Source organism: Lactuca serriola, chromosome 8 (genome assembly GCF_051521515.1).
Source record: "Lactuca serriola cultivar US96UC23 chromosome 8, Lser_US96UC23_V15, whole genome shotgun sequence".
In the NCBI taxonomy this organism is placed as follows: Eukaryota; Viridiplantae; Streptophyta; class Magnoliopsida; order Asterales; family Asteraceae; genus Lactuca; species Lactuca serriola.
The window spans coordinates 188,713,179-188,729,410 of NC_136415.1; the positions used below are offsets into that span (position 1 = coordinate 188,713,179).

Below are 16,232 nucleotides of genomic sequence, written 5' to 3' on the forward strand. Positions count from 1 at the left end.
TGGGTGACCATTTTGAAATTTCACAAAAATGTTTTAAACCATAACTTCACGAACACTTGATCCAAACTCACACCTCCCTCCCCGCCACTCACCACCAACACAAACAATGGCCTTGAAATTGTTAGCGAATCCACTTCATTCATCTTCTTCTCAATCTCAATCACAGTTCAGAAGCTTGTTAGCGAGCTCAAGATCCTTCTGTCAGCCTAGTTTTCTTCTCCAATGGCGGTCGAAAGTGATTGTACTCTCGCGCAGTGGAACCAGAAGTTCAGGATTGATGGTGAGGGCGTCTGTAAAGGAAGATGTGAACGTGGCGGAGAATGTCGGAAGTGATTGGGGAAAAGTGTCTGCGGTTCTGTTTGACATGGATGGAGTATTGTGCAACAGTGAAGAGGCGTCAAGGTTGGCTGCCGTTGATGTGTTTGCTGAAATGGGGGTTCAGGTTACTGTCGAAGATTTTGTGCCATTCATGGGTACCGGTAAGGGTTCTGCTTTTCATCATTGTATTCAAATTAATTAGGAGGTTATGGATGGTCATTTCCTTTTTCCATCTATGCATCTGCTGTATTTTAGTAGCTACATTAATTGGTCTCGAAGTGCATATTTAGGGGGGTCTACAACTTAGAATATGAACCAAGATATTGATTCATTTGTTTTGCTGTATGGTTTTATAGGTTTAAATGATCATATGTTATTAAAGGGAAAATTCCAATCACTAGCAAACCACTAGTGCTATAAATTCGTCAATGTACTTAAAAGATTGTTGCAAAAACCATATAGTTTTCATCAATTACTATAAAAACCCATTCCACCCCACTCATCATCGAATCGCCCTAAATAATCAAATATGAAAAGTATATTGGTTTTAGTAATTTTGGTCAAAATAATCATTCTGAAAAGTACAATAGTTTCACTAAAATTTTCTAAGTGAACGACCAAACTAGAAATCAAGTAAAAGTGCATATTTAGGGGGGTCTACAACTTAGAATATGAACCAAGATATTGATTTTAAACTTGTCTTTTACATTTCCTAAACTTTTTGATCCCTGAATTTTTATTATATTTATTTATTTAAAATTTTCGAACCAGGTGAAGCAAACTTTCTTGGTGGTGTTGCTTCTGTAAAGGGTGTTGCGGATTTCAACACTGAGACAGCTAAGAAGCGTTTTTTTGAGATCTATCTAGATAAGGTTGATTTAACTACATCACTTTCTCTCTTCAAACAGGCTTAAAATAATAAAATTATCATTTTCTTCTTTAAAGTTCAAAAGTGGATAACTTTTTAGTTGATTCCAAAATTGTTGATACTTTTTGTAGTATGCAAAACCAAATTCTGGAATAGGTTTTCCTGGTGCGCTTGAACTTATCACTGAGGTATTCTTGAATCTTGAATAACAAATACAAGTTTAATATATTTACTTATCTCCTCAACTATTATCTTCTAATATGATCTTTTAATAGTGTAAAAACAGTGGTCTCAAAGTAGCAGTTGCATCTAGTGCTGACAGAATTAAAGTTGATGCAAACTTAGCTGCTGCTGGTTTACCATTGTCAATGTAATAACAAATAAGTCTTTTCAGTTTTCAGTAGAATTGTCATTTTCACATAAGTATTAATCTTAATCTCACTATCAGGTTTGATGCTATTGTCTCTGCTGATGCTTTTGAAAACCTGAAACCTGCTCCTGACATTTTCTTATCTGCCTCAAAAACTTTGAATGTCCCCCCAAGTGAGGTATGCACTTATGCTATGCAATTTTAAAAGAAACTAAAAAGTATATTCAAGTGTTTACATTTTACAACCTCATAAATTAATTAATTTAACATACATTCACTTATTTTTCCAGTGTATTGTAATTGAAGATGCATTAGCTGGTGTGCAAGCTGCAAAAGCTGCACAAATGAGGCAAGTGTTGTAGCACTGTTTTCACACAATAAGCAGACTTAGAGTAGTGCAAAATTAGTTTAATATAAGTTTTTTCTTTTATCTATTGTATAAGATTGAGTGGTTGTTTTGATTGCAGATGTATAGCTGTGACAACAACGTTGTCTGAAGATACCTTAAAGGAAGCCAAACCATCACTAATCAGAAAGAATATTGGAAATATTTCACTTCAAGAGATTCTTGGTGGTGGCTCTAGTTACAGTAGTATGTAGTACTATAAATTGATATTGTAACTTCTTTTTTAATTCAAATCATTAACACTTTGAAACAGTGCTAATCGAACAAACACAACTTGTTTATGCTTTTGTAATGGATGTTCTTTGATATTGATGTTTTCTTGAGGATTACATGATTTTTCATTGTTAGATTGTCTCATAATATGATAATTTTTGTAGCTGTTTTTAATTAGGAGACAGTGAATGATACGATAAATTCTTGAGTTATAAGCAAACATTAGTAACATATTTTCATTGATTTGCTTATAATAGTATCCTACTCTCGTTTCTTTCTATTATAGCACCTTTTCAAACTATTATAGCATTATACTTTGAAAAAATCTGCCAAATATAGCAATGATCAGGTTGATTTTTCAAAGTACAATGTTATAATAAGAAGGAAACTAGAATTAAATTGCTATAACTGGGTAGATCTTTGAAGTCCAATGCCTTAATAAGAGAAAAAAGTTAAGGTACATTTTTATAACTGAAAGAAATGAAAGTATGATGCTATAATACACAAATAAGTGCAAGTACATTGCTAATTCTTGTATTTATCCCTAAACTATTTGACCTTATGTGGTCCATGATTACTGAATATTGCAGATACAAAGATGCAGGGTTCTCAATATTCAAACAATCCTTCAGAAACCTCATCTGGACTCAAGAAAAATACAGAGGGTGGATCTTTCCAAGATGCATATTCTACTAATGATATGGTTTTCTCTGTTGGAGGGTAAGAGAGTTCCATATGCAGTTTTATTAATTTCTCTTTTACAACCATAAGTTTCTTTTTGACTTAATGGGGAAATGACTTAATCTGGTAAACTATATATGTGAAATGAAATGAGGCTTTTGTTGATTGTGTCCAGATTTGTCTTACTAATGAGGTTGCAGAAAATAATCCATAAACAGGTTGCAGGGTTCCAGGAGGAACATTTTGAAATATGGAAGCTTGGGAATTGCACTATCTTGTCTTTATTTCACAGTTTCAAACATGAAGGTATGAGATATGCAATAAAAGACGTGAATGCCCTCCTCATCCTATCTTGTCCCACCCAAAAAGGTGGGACAGGGGCTTGCTCTCGATCTCTTGTCTGTGAAAAAGACGTGAATGCCCTTCTTATCCTCATCTTTGAAAATAGAACTAGAAAATTTGTGTGGTTATTGCAGGCTATGCAATACGCATCTCCAAAGGCTATATGGAATTTGTTATTTGGGACCAAGAGTCCACCCTTTGGGCAGAAAGAAGGTATGAACCCATAGTGAAAAATAAAGCTCAGTGAGGGGCATTTTCGGAACAAAAGCAAAGATAGGCATATTTTTCAGAGCCAGGGTGTTTTTAAGCAGAGTTTCTTTAACTTCCCTATAGAAATGCAGTTGTGTTTTTCTCTAATTCTGAGTTAGTATCTGTTGTTTGTTATACAGATGGAACCCGTTCTTCAAGAATCCAACAATTTGTTAATTATATATCAGATGTAGAAAGCAGGTAAATGAGGAGTCCCTTTTGCTAATTACAATATCTTTCGCCGATTTGTTAGAATTTCCTTTATCTTAAATAGTCCAAATGCTGATTTTTTTTCTTAAGGGAAAATGCGACACAGGTTCCAGAGTTTCCATCTAAACTTGATTGGCTAAACACAGCTCCTCTTCAGCTACGTAGGGTAAAGTATACGTGGTTCATGCTTTTTATTGATGATATTTAAAATGGACTCCAGGTGTTTATGTTTTCTTTTGTCATTTTGAGAGTTGCTCTCTGTGATAATATTTGCAATTCCACCATATGCAGCATGATAATGTTTGTTTCAAGATCTCATAAACTCTATTCCTGACATTCAAAAGATAATGTTTGTTTCAAGATTTCATAGAAATACTTTCAATATTGATTTTAATTTGGGAACTTCAAGATTTACATTAAAAGTAAAAAAGTGATATCTACTTTGGGTTAGATTAGATACAGTATATATAATGATGGAGGCTTTATGTAATCACAGTATTTGAAGCAAAAGCGTTGAAGTAGCTTACTTTTTTATAGGATTTGAAAGGAAAGGTGGTTCTGCTGGATTTTTGGACTTATTGTTGTATCAATTGTATGCATGTGCTCCCTGATTTGGAGTTCTTGGAGAAAAAGTACAAAGACATGCCAGTAAGTTTCTGCAGATTCATTTTCTATCCAATCAAAATGACATTAAAAAAGAAGTTTGTGATGATATATTACTGATGTTTTCAAAATATTTAACTAAAATAATGGTCATTGGAATAAACGTCTTATATAACAAGAACATTTTTATGAAGTATGAACATCATTCTTTGGTTAGAGGCACATGTCAACAAGTATTTTATTTGAATTTAAGTTGGTTGCTATTTCTCATACTTTTATAGTTCACTGTCATTGGAGTGCACTCTGCAAAGTTTGATAATGAGAAAGACTTGGAAGCAATTAGGAATGCTGTATTGCGCTATGGAATAACTCATCCAGTAAGCTTTTAAAATTTAATTTGTCTATTTGTCATTAAGGTTACATTTTGACTGGATTGTGCTATTTTCATCAATGAGAATGAGGAGGGCATTCACGTCTTTTTGGTTGGAACAAAAAAAAATTGTAATCTTTTCCTCTATATCAGGTAGTTAATGATGGAGATATGTATATGTGGCGAGAGTTAGGTATAAGTTCATGGCCCACATTTGCTATTATTGGGCCCACTGGTAAGCTCCTTGCACAGCTGGCAGGTGAAGGCCGACGAAAGGTATGCATTTACACTTTAAAAACTCTAAAGTTACAATTTCTTTATGATAATTATTGGAAAATAAGATATGCTTTTTTTTTCCACTATGTTTGCATGATTTGTAAAAGGATCTTGATGATTTGGTGGAGGCCGCTCTGTTATATTATGGTAGAAGAAATTTGTTGGTCAACACACCAATTCCTTTGACTTTGGAGAAGGACAATGATCCTAGGTTGTTAAAATCACCACTCAAGTTTCCTGGTAAACTTGCAGTTGATATCTTCAACAAACGACTCTTCATTTCAGACAGTAACCATAACCGAATAGTATGTTTTTCTCTTCTTAATTACAATAAAAAAAACAGTGTTAAATTTTTGACATTAATACCCTTTTGTGTAACAAATCAGTGTTTGTTTTTTCAGGTGGTCACTGATTTAGATGGGAATTTTATAGTTCAAGTTGGGAGTAGTGGAGAAGAAGGTCTACGTGATGGCAACTTTGACAATGCAATGTTCAATCGCCCACAGGTCAATCTCTCACATCACATGTCATTTTCTTACAAATTATATATTTAAGTTACTATTTATATTTACATATGTAATGTATTCCAAAAAGGAAAAAAAAATAGCAAAGAGTGATTGGATGTATGTTTTTGTAGGGTCTGGCGTACAATGCCACGAAAAATCTACTATATGTTGCAGATACTGAGAACCATGCTTTGAGGTAGTGTCGAAATTTGATTGAGAAACTTTTAAAAATGATGACGTGGCATAATGTTGTTAAAACTGGTTTTGGTAATGAGTGATCAAATTAGAAATGGAGTGAATGTACAACATAATGCTGTTAAATGTTACTTAATATGTTGTGTGCTAATTTAAATACAAATTCTTTATTGTTCTTTAATGCCACATATTTATGGTTTTGTAGGGTGATTGATTTTGTAAATGAGGATGTGCAGACTTTAGCTGGAAATGGCACCAAAGGTTCAGACTATAAAGGAGGAGGAAAAGGAACCACTCAGGTATTTCTCTCACTTAGATATCAAATTTCCTATAGATTTCCAAGAAATGCATTTTTATTACTTTATGCCACCAAAAAAACTGAAAATTTATTATAATTATTAATTTTCAGCTTTTAAACTCTCCTTGGGATGTGTGCTTTGAGCCTGCAAATCAGAGTGTGTACATTGCAATGGCTGGTCAACATCAAATTTGGGAGCATAATACTCTAGATGGAGTTACAAGGGCTTTCAGTGGTGATGGTTATGAAAGAAACTTAAATGGTTCAAGGTAATATGCACATTACCAATGTGTATGTGTGTGTGTGTCTTTTTTACATTTAAACATATCTTCTAGGCCTAAAATTTAAATGCAAGAAATAGCAACATACTTTTATTTATCTGAAAGTAGACTGCTATAATTGGGTTGATTTTTCAAAGTACAATGTTGTAATACAAAGAAATGAAAGTAGACTTCTGTAAAAACAAATAGATAAACGTAACCCTATCTTAGTTATATCATTAATTTGAGTTATCTTTTTTTCTCTTTAAATTGATACAGCTCTTCAACAACATCGTTTGCACAACCATCAGGGCTTTCTTTATCACCAGGTAATTATATACATATACAGTTAAAGTCGCATTCCAGATTTCAATAATTCAGATTTTATAAGCTCTATGAATAACCAGACTCTTTTTTCAAAGTAGTGCACATTTTATCAACAACAGTTTATCATTTTCCTATATACACTTTAAACAAGATTTTATCTATGTGTAAATTATGGGTGAATTGGTTGTGTTGCAGATGTGAAAGAGGCATATATTGCTGATAGTGAAAGTAGCTCAATTAGAGCACTCAATCTTACAACAGGAGGATCAAGACTAGTAGTTGGTGGTGATCCAGTGTTCTCAGACAATTTGTTCAAGGTATGTATGTCTTCCATAAATTCTAGAAAAGCTTTCCCTGATATTATAAAATTAGGTTTTGCTCAACTTTCTTGCTAATTTTTAGTTTGGAGATCGTGATGGAATTGGTTCTGAAGTACTCCTTCAACACCCGTTGGGTGTCTTATGTGGAAAAGATGGTCAAATTTATGTGGCAGATTCTTATAACCACAAGGTACTTTCATTTTTCAGCTTATACAACTTGTTAAAAACTGTTCAATGCAAGAAACAGCAACATACTTTCATTGAGGGAGATTATTTTTCATATGTTATTTTGTTTAGAGTGATTATTATATTTACATGTATTACAGATTAAAAAGGTAGATCCAGCTACTAAAAAAGTAAGTACAATAGCTGGCACTGGGAAAGCTGGCTTTAAAGATGGATCAGCTTTATCAGCTCAGGTTAGTAATTTAAATTTTATTTGTATATATTTTAAAATTAAAACCACACGAGTTATTCATTTTGTTGAATTTTCCAGCTGTCAGAACCCGCAGGAATTGTTGAAGCTGATACAGGTGATTACAGTACACAGTACACAGTACACAGTATCGTAGTACACAGCAGTAAACTTTTTATTGCTATTTCTCAGGGAGACTATTCATAGCTGATACAAACAACAGTCTGATTAGATATTTAGATCTGAACAAAGAAGATGCAGAAGTTGTTACACTTGAGCTAAAAGGAGTTCGGCCTCCTGCACCAAAATCAAGATCTCCAATTCGCCTTAGAAAACGAAATTCAGCTGACACACAAACAATCATAATTGATGGTGGATCTTCCAATGAGGGTGACTTAAGCCTTCAAATATCTGTGCCTGAAGGTTATCATTTCTCAAAGGTTCTCTCTCTCTCTCTCTCTCTGATAGGTGTTGTTTCTTTCTGACTTAATAACTTAATAGACAAAGTCATGACTTTACTTTTATGAAGTGATTTTAGTTTTAATATAAATAATACGCAGGAAGCACGTTCCAAGTTTAGTGTTGAAATTGAACCTGAAAATGCAGCGGTTTTTGATCCTTTGGATGGGAATCTAAGTGCAGATGGAACTGCCATTTTACATTTTAAAAGATCCTCTCCTTCACCCACCATGGGTAGGGTTAATTGTAAGGTATTGGTATGCAATTCCTACTTTCATATCATCCTATTTTAGCTTTGTATTTTGAATAACCTACAAACCAATTTTCAATATAGTAGTTGGGTAGAATTTTCGAACTACAATGCATTAATGAATTTACATGTTCTCCAGGTATACTATTGCAAAGAAGACGAGGTTTGTTTATATCAATCTCTTGTTTTTGAAGTACCTTTCAAAGAGGTAACCCCGGAAAATACTCCACAAGAAATAAAACTTCCGTTCCTTGTGAAGCCAAAATCATCACAAGGCAACTTACAGTTGCCCTAGTGTGAGGGGTTGCTGGAAAAATAACTCTTTACCAGAAACATGGGAAATTGATATAAGTTTCTCTCGACATCCATATAAATTATGTGAAGAAGATTTACTTGATAGGATATCACTGTATAGAATCACAGCAAAAAATATTTTTGTATAAAAAAGTAATAAGGATGTGAGAAACCATAAGTTCTTATGATTTACATTTCGACCGGGTGTTCCGATCAATTTAACATCGGGAGTTAATATTTTCTTTTGGGCTAACAAATCAATTTACGTTTAGATTAGTTAAACAGTTAGTTTTTAACAGTAAAAACAAAGTAATTACAAAATATACACAGTTGTAATTCGTGTTATGTAAACGACAAACAGACAAATTAGAAGTTAGGAAAAAAAATGCAAATTATACAGTAACTTATAATTTTAAAAGATTAACATTGTATAGATCATTAATTAATTATTCTGTAATCATATAATGAACGATATAATATTTTTTTTTATCGCATTATATATATTTTTAAATGTTTTAAAACTGTTCAAGTACTTGATAACATGATGTGTTTCTTGATAATAAACTCTCAAATTGGTGTCTTCTTGTCGAAGTAAACGTTTGCAATTTAAATTTCATTTAAACTGTATATAATTTTCAAAAATTATAAAAGTTTGTTGTCCTTTATTGATATTTACAGTTTCATTTCATTGTTGGCATGAAAATAATAATAAAATTGTTGCTTATTTACGTCATAAGCTTTAAATTGTATAAAAATGTTTTTGGTATTATTTATTTTATGACATTCCATAACCAGCCTACAACTCATATGGCAACACCATTATATGGGGGAAAAATCCATCTCAGATTTGTTTAGAAGTCTCTTATAATTTTTTAATACATATATATTATTATTATTACTCGATCATGTGTTTGTGCGTTGCATGATGCTTTAAATAAAAACTTCCATATATTATATAAAAATGGATGTATCCTAGTGTATCAGTGCATTACATTGAAATCACTATTTTATCACTTTTTCTATTTTCATATCGTATTCTTTTTCCCAAATAACACATCATTTTATTGATTTTTTGGGTCCAATTTTGACACCTTTTTTTTCAGTTGCTTTGTATGTGACATGGTGTAATGTGCTATTTTTTTAAGCAAAATCGAAAAACCTATAAAATAGTAACTTCGGTGTAATTTGCACTAGTGAAAAAATGCGAAATTTACAATCTACATAACTAACTAGTTTCGGATTCATCCAAATTAGACTAAACTTAGGAAAATGAACATCACACTGCGATGCAGATTATTTCAGATATAACTTAATAAAAGATGTATTCTTATTTTAATGGGAAATGATTTGTACACAACAATTTTTGTCATATACAACAATTTATGGATTATAGAGTTGTATAATACAACACTTTAAAGCACATTGTTGTGTACGGAAAAAAAATGTTGTGTACGAATCATTTCCCTATTTTAATAGCTTTTGTAAAGATTTATTTTTATTAGGAATTATCTCCTAACTTGATAAAAAGAATTTACAATTTGCTCCCCCAAAATATTTTCTACATTTCAAAATGTCATTTTGACCCCTTATATATTTATTACTATCGACATTTGCACCGCTCATCTTTGTAAAACGACATTTTCAACCTCTCTGTTTTTTCAAATGTTACTTTGACATCCTCAACTTTGAACTTTGTAAATCATCATTTTGACCTTCTCTATTTTCTAAACTTTTGTGTTTATTCTTGCGGTATACATAATTTGATTTTTCTTAATAATTTCCATTCGTTAACTTAAAAAAACGTAATCTTTTACATGTTTATTTTATGTATGTGTCGATATAAATTCGAGGTAGTTAACGTTACAATGTAAATTTAAAACTTTTGTTCGTTAATTTAAAAAAAAAAATCTATTTGTTTTTTTTATGTATGTATCAATATAAATCCGAGTTTTGAACTATTCAAAGTGTCAGACTTATGCTCAATCATATAAATATAAGCATATCTATTGAAACTATCAGTAAATATGACGTAGTAGTGTTTGTCGTCCCTTGTGGCGAATCTAAAGGGTCCACACACATTAAAGTGTACAATATCTAATAATTATTCACCTCATTCACATGTCCATGTGGATAGTGATTTAGTGATTTTGTCAATAAACAAAACTCACATGCATCATCAAACTCAAAAGTTGAATGATTCCAAGTTTGATCCAATTGGAGCTTGGTGATGCGATTCTTACTTATATGGCCAAGGCGGTTATGTCACAAGCATGTTTTATCTAAACTATTTAGATGAATGAATATCTAAGTTAACCTTACTATTATTAGAAACACAAACTACAATTTCATGAATGTCAACTGCAAAAACAACGATCTCTATAAAATAGAATATTAGTTTTCCATTATCAAATGAAATTGATATCCATGTTTTTTTCTTGAAAGATACACAACCATAAAATGAAATTTTGGTTTCTAGACATCTCTGAAGAGTAATAGCAAATAACTAGGTTTATCCTAACTCTGTTAATAAACACAAACTCGAAATCCTCAATCATCAACGCATGCGACACTTGTCCATTCCCATGATTCCAAATACAACATAGTTTTGAAATTTTTATTAGCAATCATTATAAGAGAACGATTAATCATTTGAAAGTTCACATAGAAACTCTTAAAAGTTATGAACTCTAGGAACTTCTAAATGTGAATGGTATGTTTGTCAACTTTTTATTTTCTTATAACATGATGCAACTCATAAACATCAGGTCTAGAACTGATTCACCAACACTCACCAAACATAAAAAAAATTAGGCATTTCATTTGCTTCTTCGTTCCTCTGACGAAACCCGTTGTCGTTGCCGCCAACAAAGCCCTACTACTACCACCATTGTGACGCTACCGCCGTCATGCTCTCTTTCATACATGTCAACTTCCACTGTTGTTGTCTATTCTTCTCTAGTCAAACATTGTCGTTAAAACCATAATACATCCACTCAGATATGAAATGTCTTAGATCTGGAATCATCGCCTTTGCCGCCTTCTGAACGCTAAACCATTATCGTCGTTTGTCACACCCGATCTGACGTCCTACTTATCCAGCGATGGAAATTGGCAAAAACGACCAATACCGCAAGAATATCTCAGATCTGAACCCGTAGTCGTTGTTACTGCCTTAAACCACCGCCCACCCATATTGTCATGATATTTATCTCTATGGTCTATTCTCTAGTTGTAGATTTTAGAGATTGAACTTCAAAAAACTGTTGGATTAGTGTCTAAGTCAGTAACCATATTTGGTATATACTTGACCCGAGTGTGCATGGTCCTTTTGGGTTGCCTTCACCAAAGCAACTTGACAAGGTAATTTGATATGAGAGAGGAGATATTATGATTTATTAATATATTATAAGAATAATATATTAAAGGAGAAATCATATTTATTTAATTAGTATTAGTCATAAATTAATTAGGAATTAATTTGGTGACTAAAAGAGATTAATTAAATAAAAGGGTATAAACTGTCAAATGTGTGATAGTTGAGTTTTGGGCTAGGAAACCTAATGGACTAAGGGGGAACGAAATTATGATGAAGGATCATCATATTTTCGTCCAAAGGCCTCATTCCATAAGGTTCCTTGGGCTGCTTGGTGGCTAAGCTGTCCATTAGGGTTTTGACTAAAACCCTAGCACCCTATAGTATAAATACATGCCCTATGCTTCAATTTAAGGCCACTTGATTCCAAGGAAACCCTAGGGCCGAAATTAGCATCATTCCTTTCTCTCTCTTTGTTGCCTTCTTGCTTCAAGGTGTTTGTGAGCCATTAGAGGCACTACAATTGTGGTGCTTGCTTTCAAGAGTTCAAGAGAGTTCAAGAGATCAAGGAAACTAGTTGTTATTGCTATATAACAACAAAGGTATGTTTACTACACTTCTATGTAATTTTCGAAAATTATAGAAGCATGCCAGGGTTTTATTTTGTGTTCATAAAGTTGTATGTCTTATAGTGAAAACATAGATCCAACTAGGGTTGCATGCACACATAGGATTGTTTGTATAAAACCTAACAGTGGTATCAGAGCCATTGGTTTTTTTGTTTTCAATTGGATTTGATGCATATTATGAATTTGACAAATTAGGGTTTATGGCAAGTAAACCCTAAGGCTTGGTGATTTTCGCAAATTAGGGTTGCAAAACCCTAGTTGGCGATTTTTGATAGGGTTCTTAAAACTCTTTTGCCTAGCCTCCATATTTCGAAAATTAGGGTTAAGAAACCCTAGGGATTTCGAAAATCCCTTGCCCCCTAGATAAGATCCCAAGATTTTAGGGATTTGGATATTGCTATCTTTATGATTATCCATTTAATTGTTTAAACTAGATAATTGAAGATCTTGTATTATCCTTTCCATATATTTAAAAATCTAGGGGATAAAAGGATTAATTAAATTAATAATTTAATTTTATGATAAACCTTAAAGATTTAATAGTTCAAATTAATTGTTTAATTTTGATAATTATTAAATCAAAGTTTTCTTGGTGTTTAAATTTTTTAAATTAAATAGTCTTAATATTCGAAAATTTTAAATACACATTAAGATACTAGTATTTTGAAATGCTTTAAAATACACCCTTATACAATTATGATATTATAAGATTAATTATTATATATGTATAAGAATAAGCTAGTCTTATCGCTAGTAGGCCTCATTCACGAAGCCGGTCTATAAGGTGGGTATAAGGTTGCTGCCTATAAAATGGCGCTTAATGGATGTACACTCACATCTACCGCTTGCTTGACTGGTGGAGGGTCGTTAGCCGAACGGATAGGATAGGGCACTTAATTCCTCATTAAAAGTATAATGGAAATATTAAAGTAACTACATTGTTTTACAAATTCCCACTCTTAGTTACTTTAGGGTAAAATGTGAAAATGATGCTAATCCATGGAATTACACTTCGTACCCTTGTCAAACGTTGATGGAGCGCGTGTGGTTAACCGGCACATCAATTTGGGGATGACATAGGTAGCGAAGGGTGACTCGATGTTTGTCATAGATCAATGGAGCGTGTGTGGTTTACCGGCACATTGATTAGGTGATAGTGACGTTGAGTGCACCACGTTAATTCGCATGGTTATTCACAAATTTGTTTGCGATCCTCGGCATCCCAGTCGCAAATGTGAAATGCATATCGAGATTTAAACATGCCATTGAAAAGTTCAATGAATCTCAAAGATCTAGGAGTTTTCAATACATTTAAAACCTAAATTGCTTTTTCGTTTTTCATGGTGAGAATTAGTGAATCGTCATTCACTTACCTTCAAGTTATTTACTTTTAGAGTACGGCATCCCTTTCTAAGTTGTAAATAATGTTGTTGGATCCTAGCCCTAATTTCTCATTTGGGTGTTTAATTAGGGATTCATTTCTAATCAAGCTTTGTCCCTTTCTTTTTCAGATGTCTGCTAACAACAACAACAACAACGCTTCTGGGTCATTCTCATTGATGAACTTGTGTCAGAAAGTGACATTTGATGGTTCAAACTTCAACGAGTGGATGAGATACATTCGCATGATCACACGCTACGAGGACAAAGAATATGTCCTCGATGAAAAGCTTGAGAAGATCATCCCAGATGTTGCTACTCCTGAGGAACTGGCCGCCTTTGAGGCCCACGAGCGTGATGCCACGAAAGTTCACTGCATCATGCTGGCCACCATGAACCTCGAACTCCAAAAGTCCTATGAGGACATGTATCCATATGAAATGCATCAGGATTTGCTGGACAGGTATCACCAGAGCGCGAGGCAAGAGCGCTATGAGATCATTACTAGCATGATCACCGCTAAGATGGGGAGTGGAGAATCCCTAACCTCTCATTTGCAGAAAATGCAGAGGTATGTTGATCGTCTTCTCAAACTTAATGTTAAGTTTGATGAGGATTTGGCTATTGACATAATCCTCCACTCCTTGCCCTCCTGCTACAATCAGTTTAGGATGACCTACCATATGAACAAAGAGGAGGTCTCCTTGAGCAAGCTCCAAGGACTCTTGAGGACTGCTGAGAGCAACCTCAAAGACAAATCCGTTGCACCGTCGCCTGCTGTGGCCGCTCCCGTGATGGCGATAAGTCAAGGAAAGGGTAAAAAGAGGAAGGCACCATGTAAGAGCCACCATAAGGGGAAACCCCGTGATGGTTCGTCATCAAGTGGGACCAAAGCAGGCCCCATTAAACCCTCTTCCGATCCTAAAGAAGCAGAGTGCTTCTATTGCCACCAAAAGGGCCACTGGAAGCGAAGCTGCCCACAATATCTGCAGGACATAAGAGATGGGAAGATCAAGCCCACATTTGCAGGTATGTATTCTATTAAATCTAATAACTCATCATTTGCTACTTCATGGGTTCTTGATACAGGATGTGGTTACCACATTTGTTCTGATTTGCAGGGCCTAAAAAGAAGTAGGGAGATGGAGCATGGGAAGATGAACCTGATTATGGGAAACAGAAGATCGTCGCCTGTGACCAAAGTCGGTGTTTATTCTTTAGTGTTAAGTAATGGGTTAGGAATAGATTTAGAGAATTGCTGTTATTCGCCAGATATGGCAAGAAACATTATTTCTTTTCATGGGTTGTTTAGACAAGGTTTCAGATATTCTTTTGATAATAGTAATGGTTCTATTAATGTTTATTTGAATGGTGTCTTTTATTTCAATGCATTACCTTGTAATGGGATTTATGAATCAGTGATGATTGTTGATGATTTTGGAAATAATGTTTTGAATATTGATTCGTCTACTAGTCTAGACAAAGCATGCTTGTGGCATTGTCGTCTTGGCCATGTCAACAAGAAACGCATAGCCCAACTCCAAAAGGATGGAGTGTTGGAGTCATTCGACCTTAGGGACGATGACACGTGTGAGTCTTGTTTACTTGGAAGATGACCAAGTCACCCTTTACTGGCACTTGTGAAAGGGGTGAGGGTTTATTGGATCTCATACACACCGATGTGTGTGGGCCCTTTAGATCCACCACAAGGGATGCTTGCCGCTTCTACGTGACTTTTACAGATGATTATAGCAGATATGGATATATCTACTTGATCAAGCAAAAGTCGGAAACCTTTGAAAAGTTCAAAGAGTTTAAGAATGAAGTGGAGAATCAGCTGGGCAGGAAAATCAAGATGCTTCGGTCAGACCGAGGAGGAGAGTACCTAAGTCTTGAGTTTCACGACTATCTAAAAGAATGTGGAATCGTTTCGCAATTGACGCCTCCGAGAACGCCACAATTGAATGGTGTGGCTGAGAGACGTAATCGGACCTTGTTGGACATGGTTCGTTCTATGATGAGTCGGACTTCGCTACCAATAGCTTTCTGGGGGTATGCCTTAGAGACTGCCGCCCATATACTTAACTTAGTTCCCACTAAGAAGGTTTCCAAGACTCCTCACGAGATGTGGACAGGGAAGGCTCCCTCGTTGGCACATATCAAGGTTTGGGGTTGTGAGGCTTTCGTAAGACGAGAGACTCACGACAAACTAGAACCTCGCAGTGAGAAGTGTTATTTCATCGGCTATCCGCAGAAATCTTTTGGCTACCTTTTCTATAGACCGAGTGACAATGTTGTCTTCGTTGCTAGAAGAGGGGTTTTCCGAGAAAGGGAATTAATAAGCCAAGAAGACAGTGGGAGGCAAATTGAACTTGAAGAAATTCAAGATCAAAGCGATGAAGGAACCTCGGACACTGGCACTCAACTTGAGGAGGAAACTTCTGTTGAACCTATTGACGAGTCCCTACCTCTTCGACGTTCCACTAGGGCTAGCGTTCCACCCCAGTTTTATGGTTTTCATATTACTACTGAAGGGGATACATTTATTAGTGATAGTACACTAGTAAATTTGGATGAACCTAGCAGCTATAAGGAAGCCATGGCAGGCCCGGAGTCTGCAAAATGGAAAGAGGCTATGGACAGCGAGATTCAGTCCATGTACGACAACCAAGTTTGGAAT

General features: G+C 34.5%; 1 protein-coding gene across 2 annotated transcripts; it reads left to right on the forward strand.

Moving 5' to 3' along the window:
* Positions 1-49: 49 nt before the first annotated feature.
* LOC145065631 (haloacid dehalogenase-like hydrolase family protein) lies at positions 50-8,470 on the forward strand. 2 transcript variants are annotated; one of them, XM_079012661.1, is made up of 28 exons: positions 50-479; positions 1,090-1,190; positions 1,318-1,374; positions 1,462-1,556; positions 1,635-1,734; positions 1,847-1,905; positions 2,024-2,148; positions 2,766-2,895; positions 3,075-3,162; positions 3,333-3,411; positions 3,588-3,648; positions 3,748-3,823; positions 4,195-4,305; positions 4,542-4,637; positions 4,784-4,906; positions 5,014-5,211; positions 5,308-5,412; positions 5,544-5,608; positions 5,813-5,906; positions 6,017-6,174; positions 6,445-6,494; positions 6,688-6,809; positions 6,895-7,002; positions 7,139-7,231; positions 7,309-7,345; positions 7,420-7,667; positions 7,788-7,943; positions 8,076-8,470. In XM_079012661.1, the coding sequence occupies exons 1-28, from the start codon at positions 107-109 to the stop codon at positions 8,229-8,231; spliced, it is 3,264 nt and encodes a 1,087-aa protein (XP_078868787.1). In that variant the 5' UTR covers positions 50-106; the 3' UTR covers positions 8,232-8,470. The 2 variants fall into 2 exon arrangements, with proteins under 2 accessions (XP_078868787.1, XP_078868788.1); XM_079012662.1 differs by having other exon boundaries at positions 7,788-7,937.
* The last annotated feature ends 7,762 nt before the right edge of the window (positions 8,471-16,232 follow it).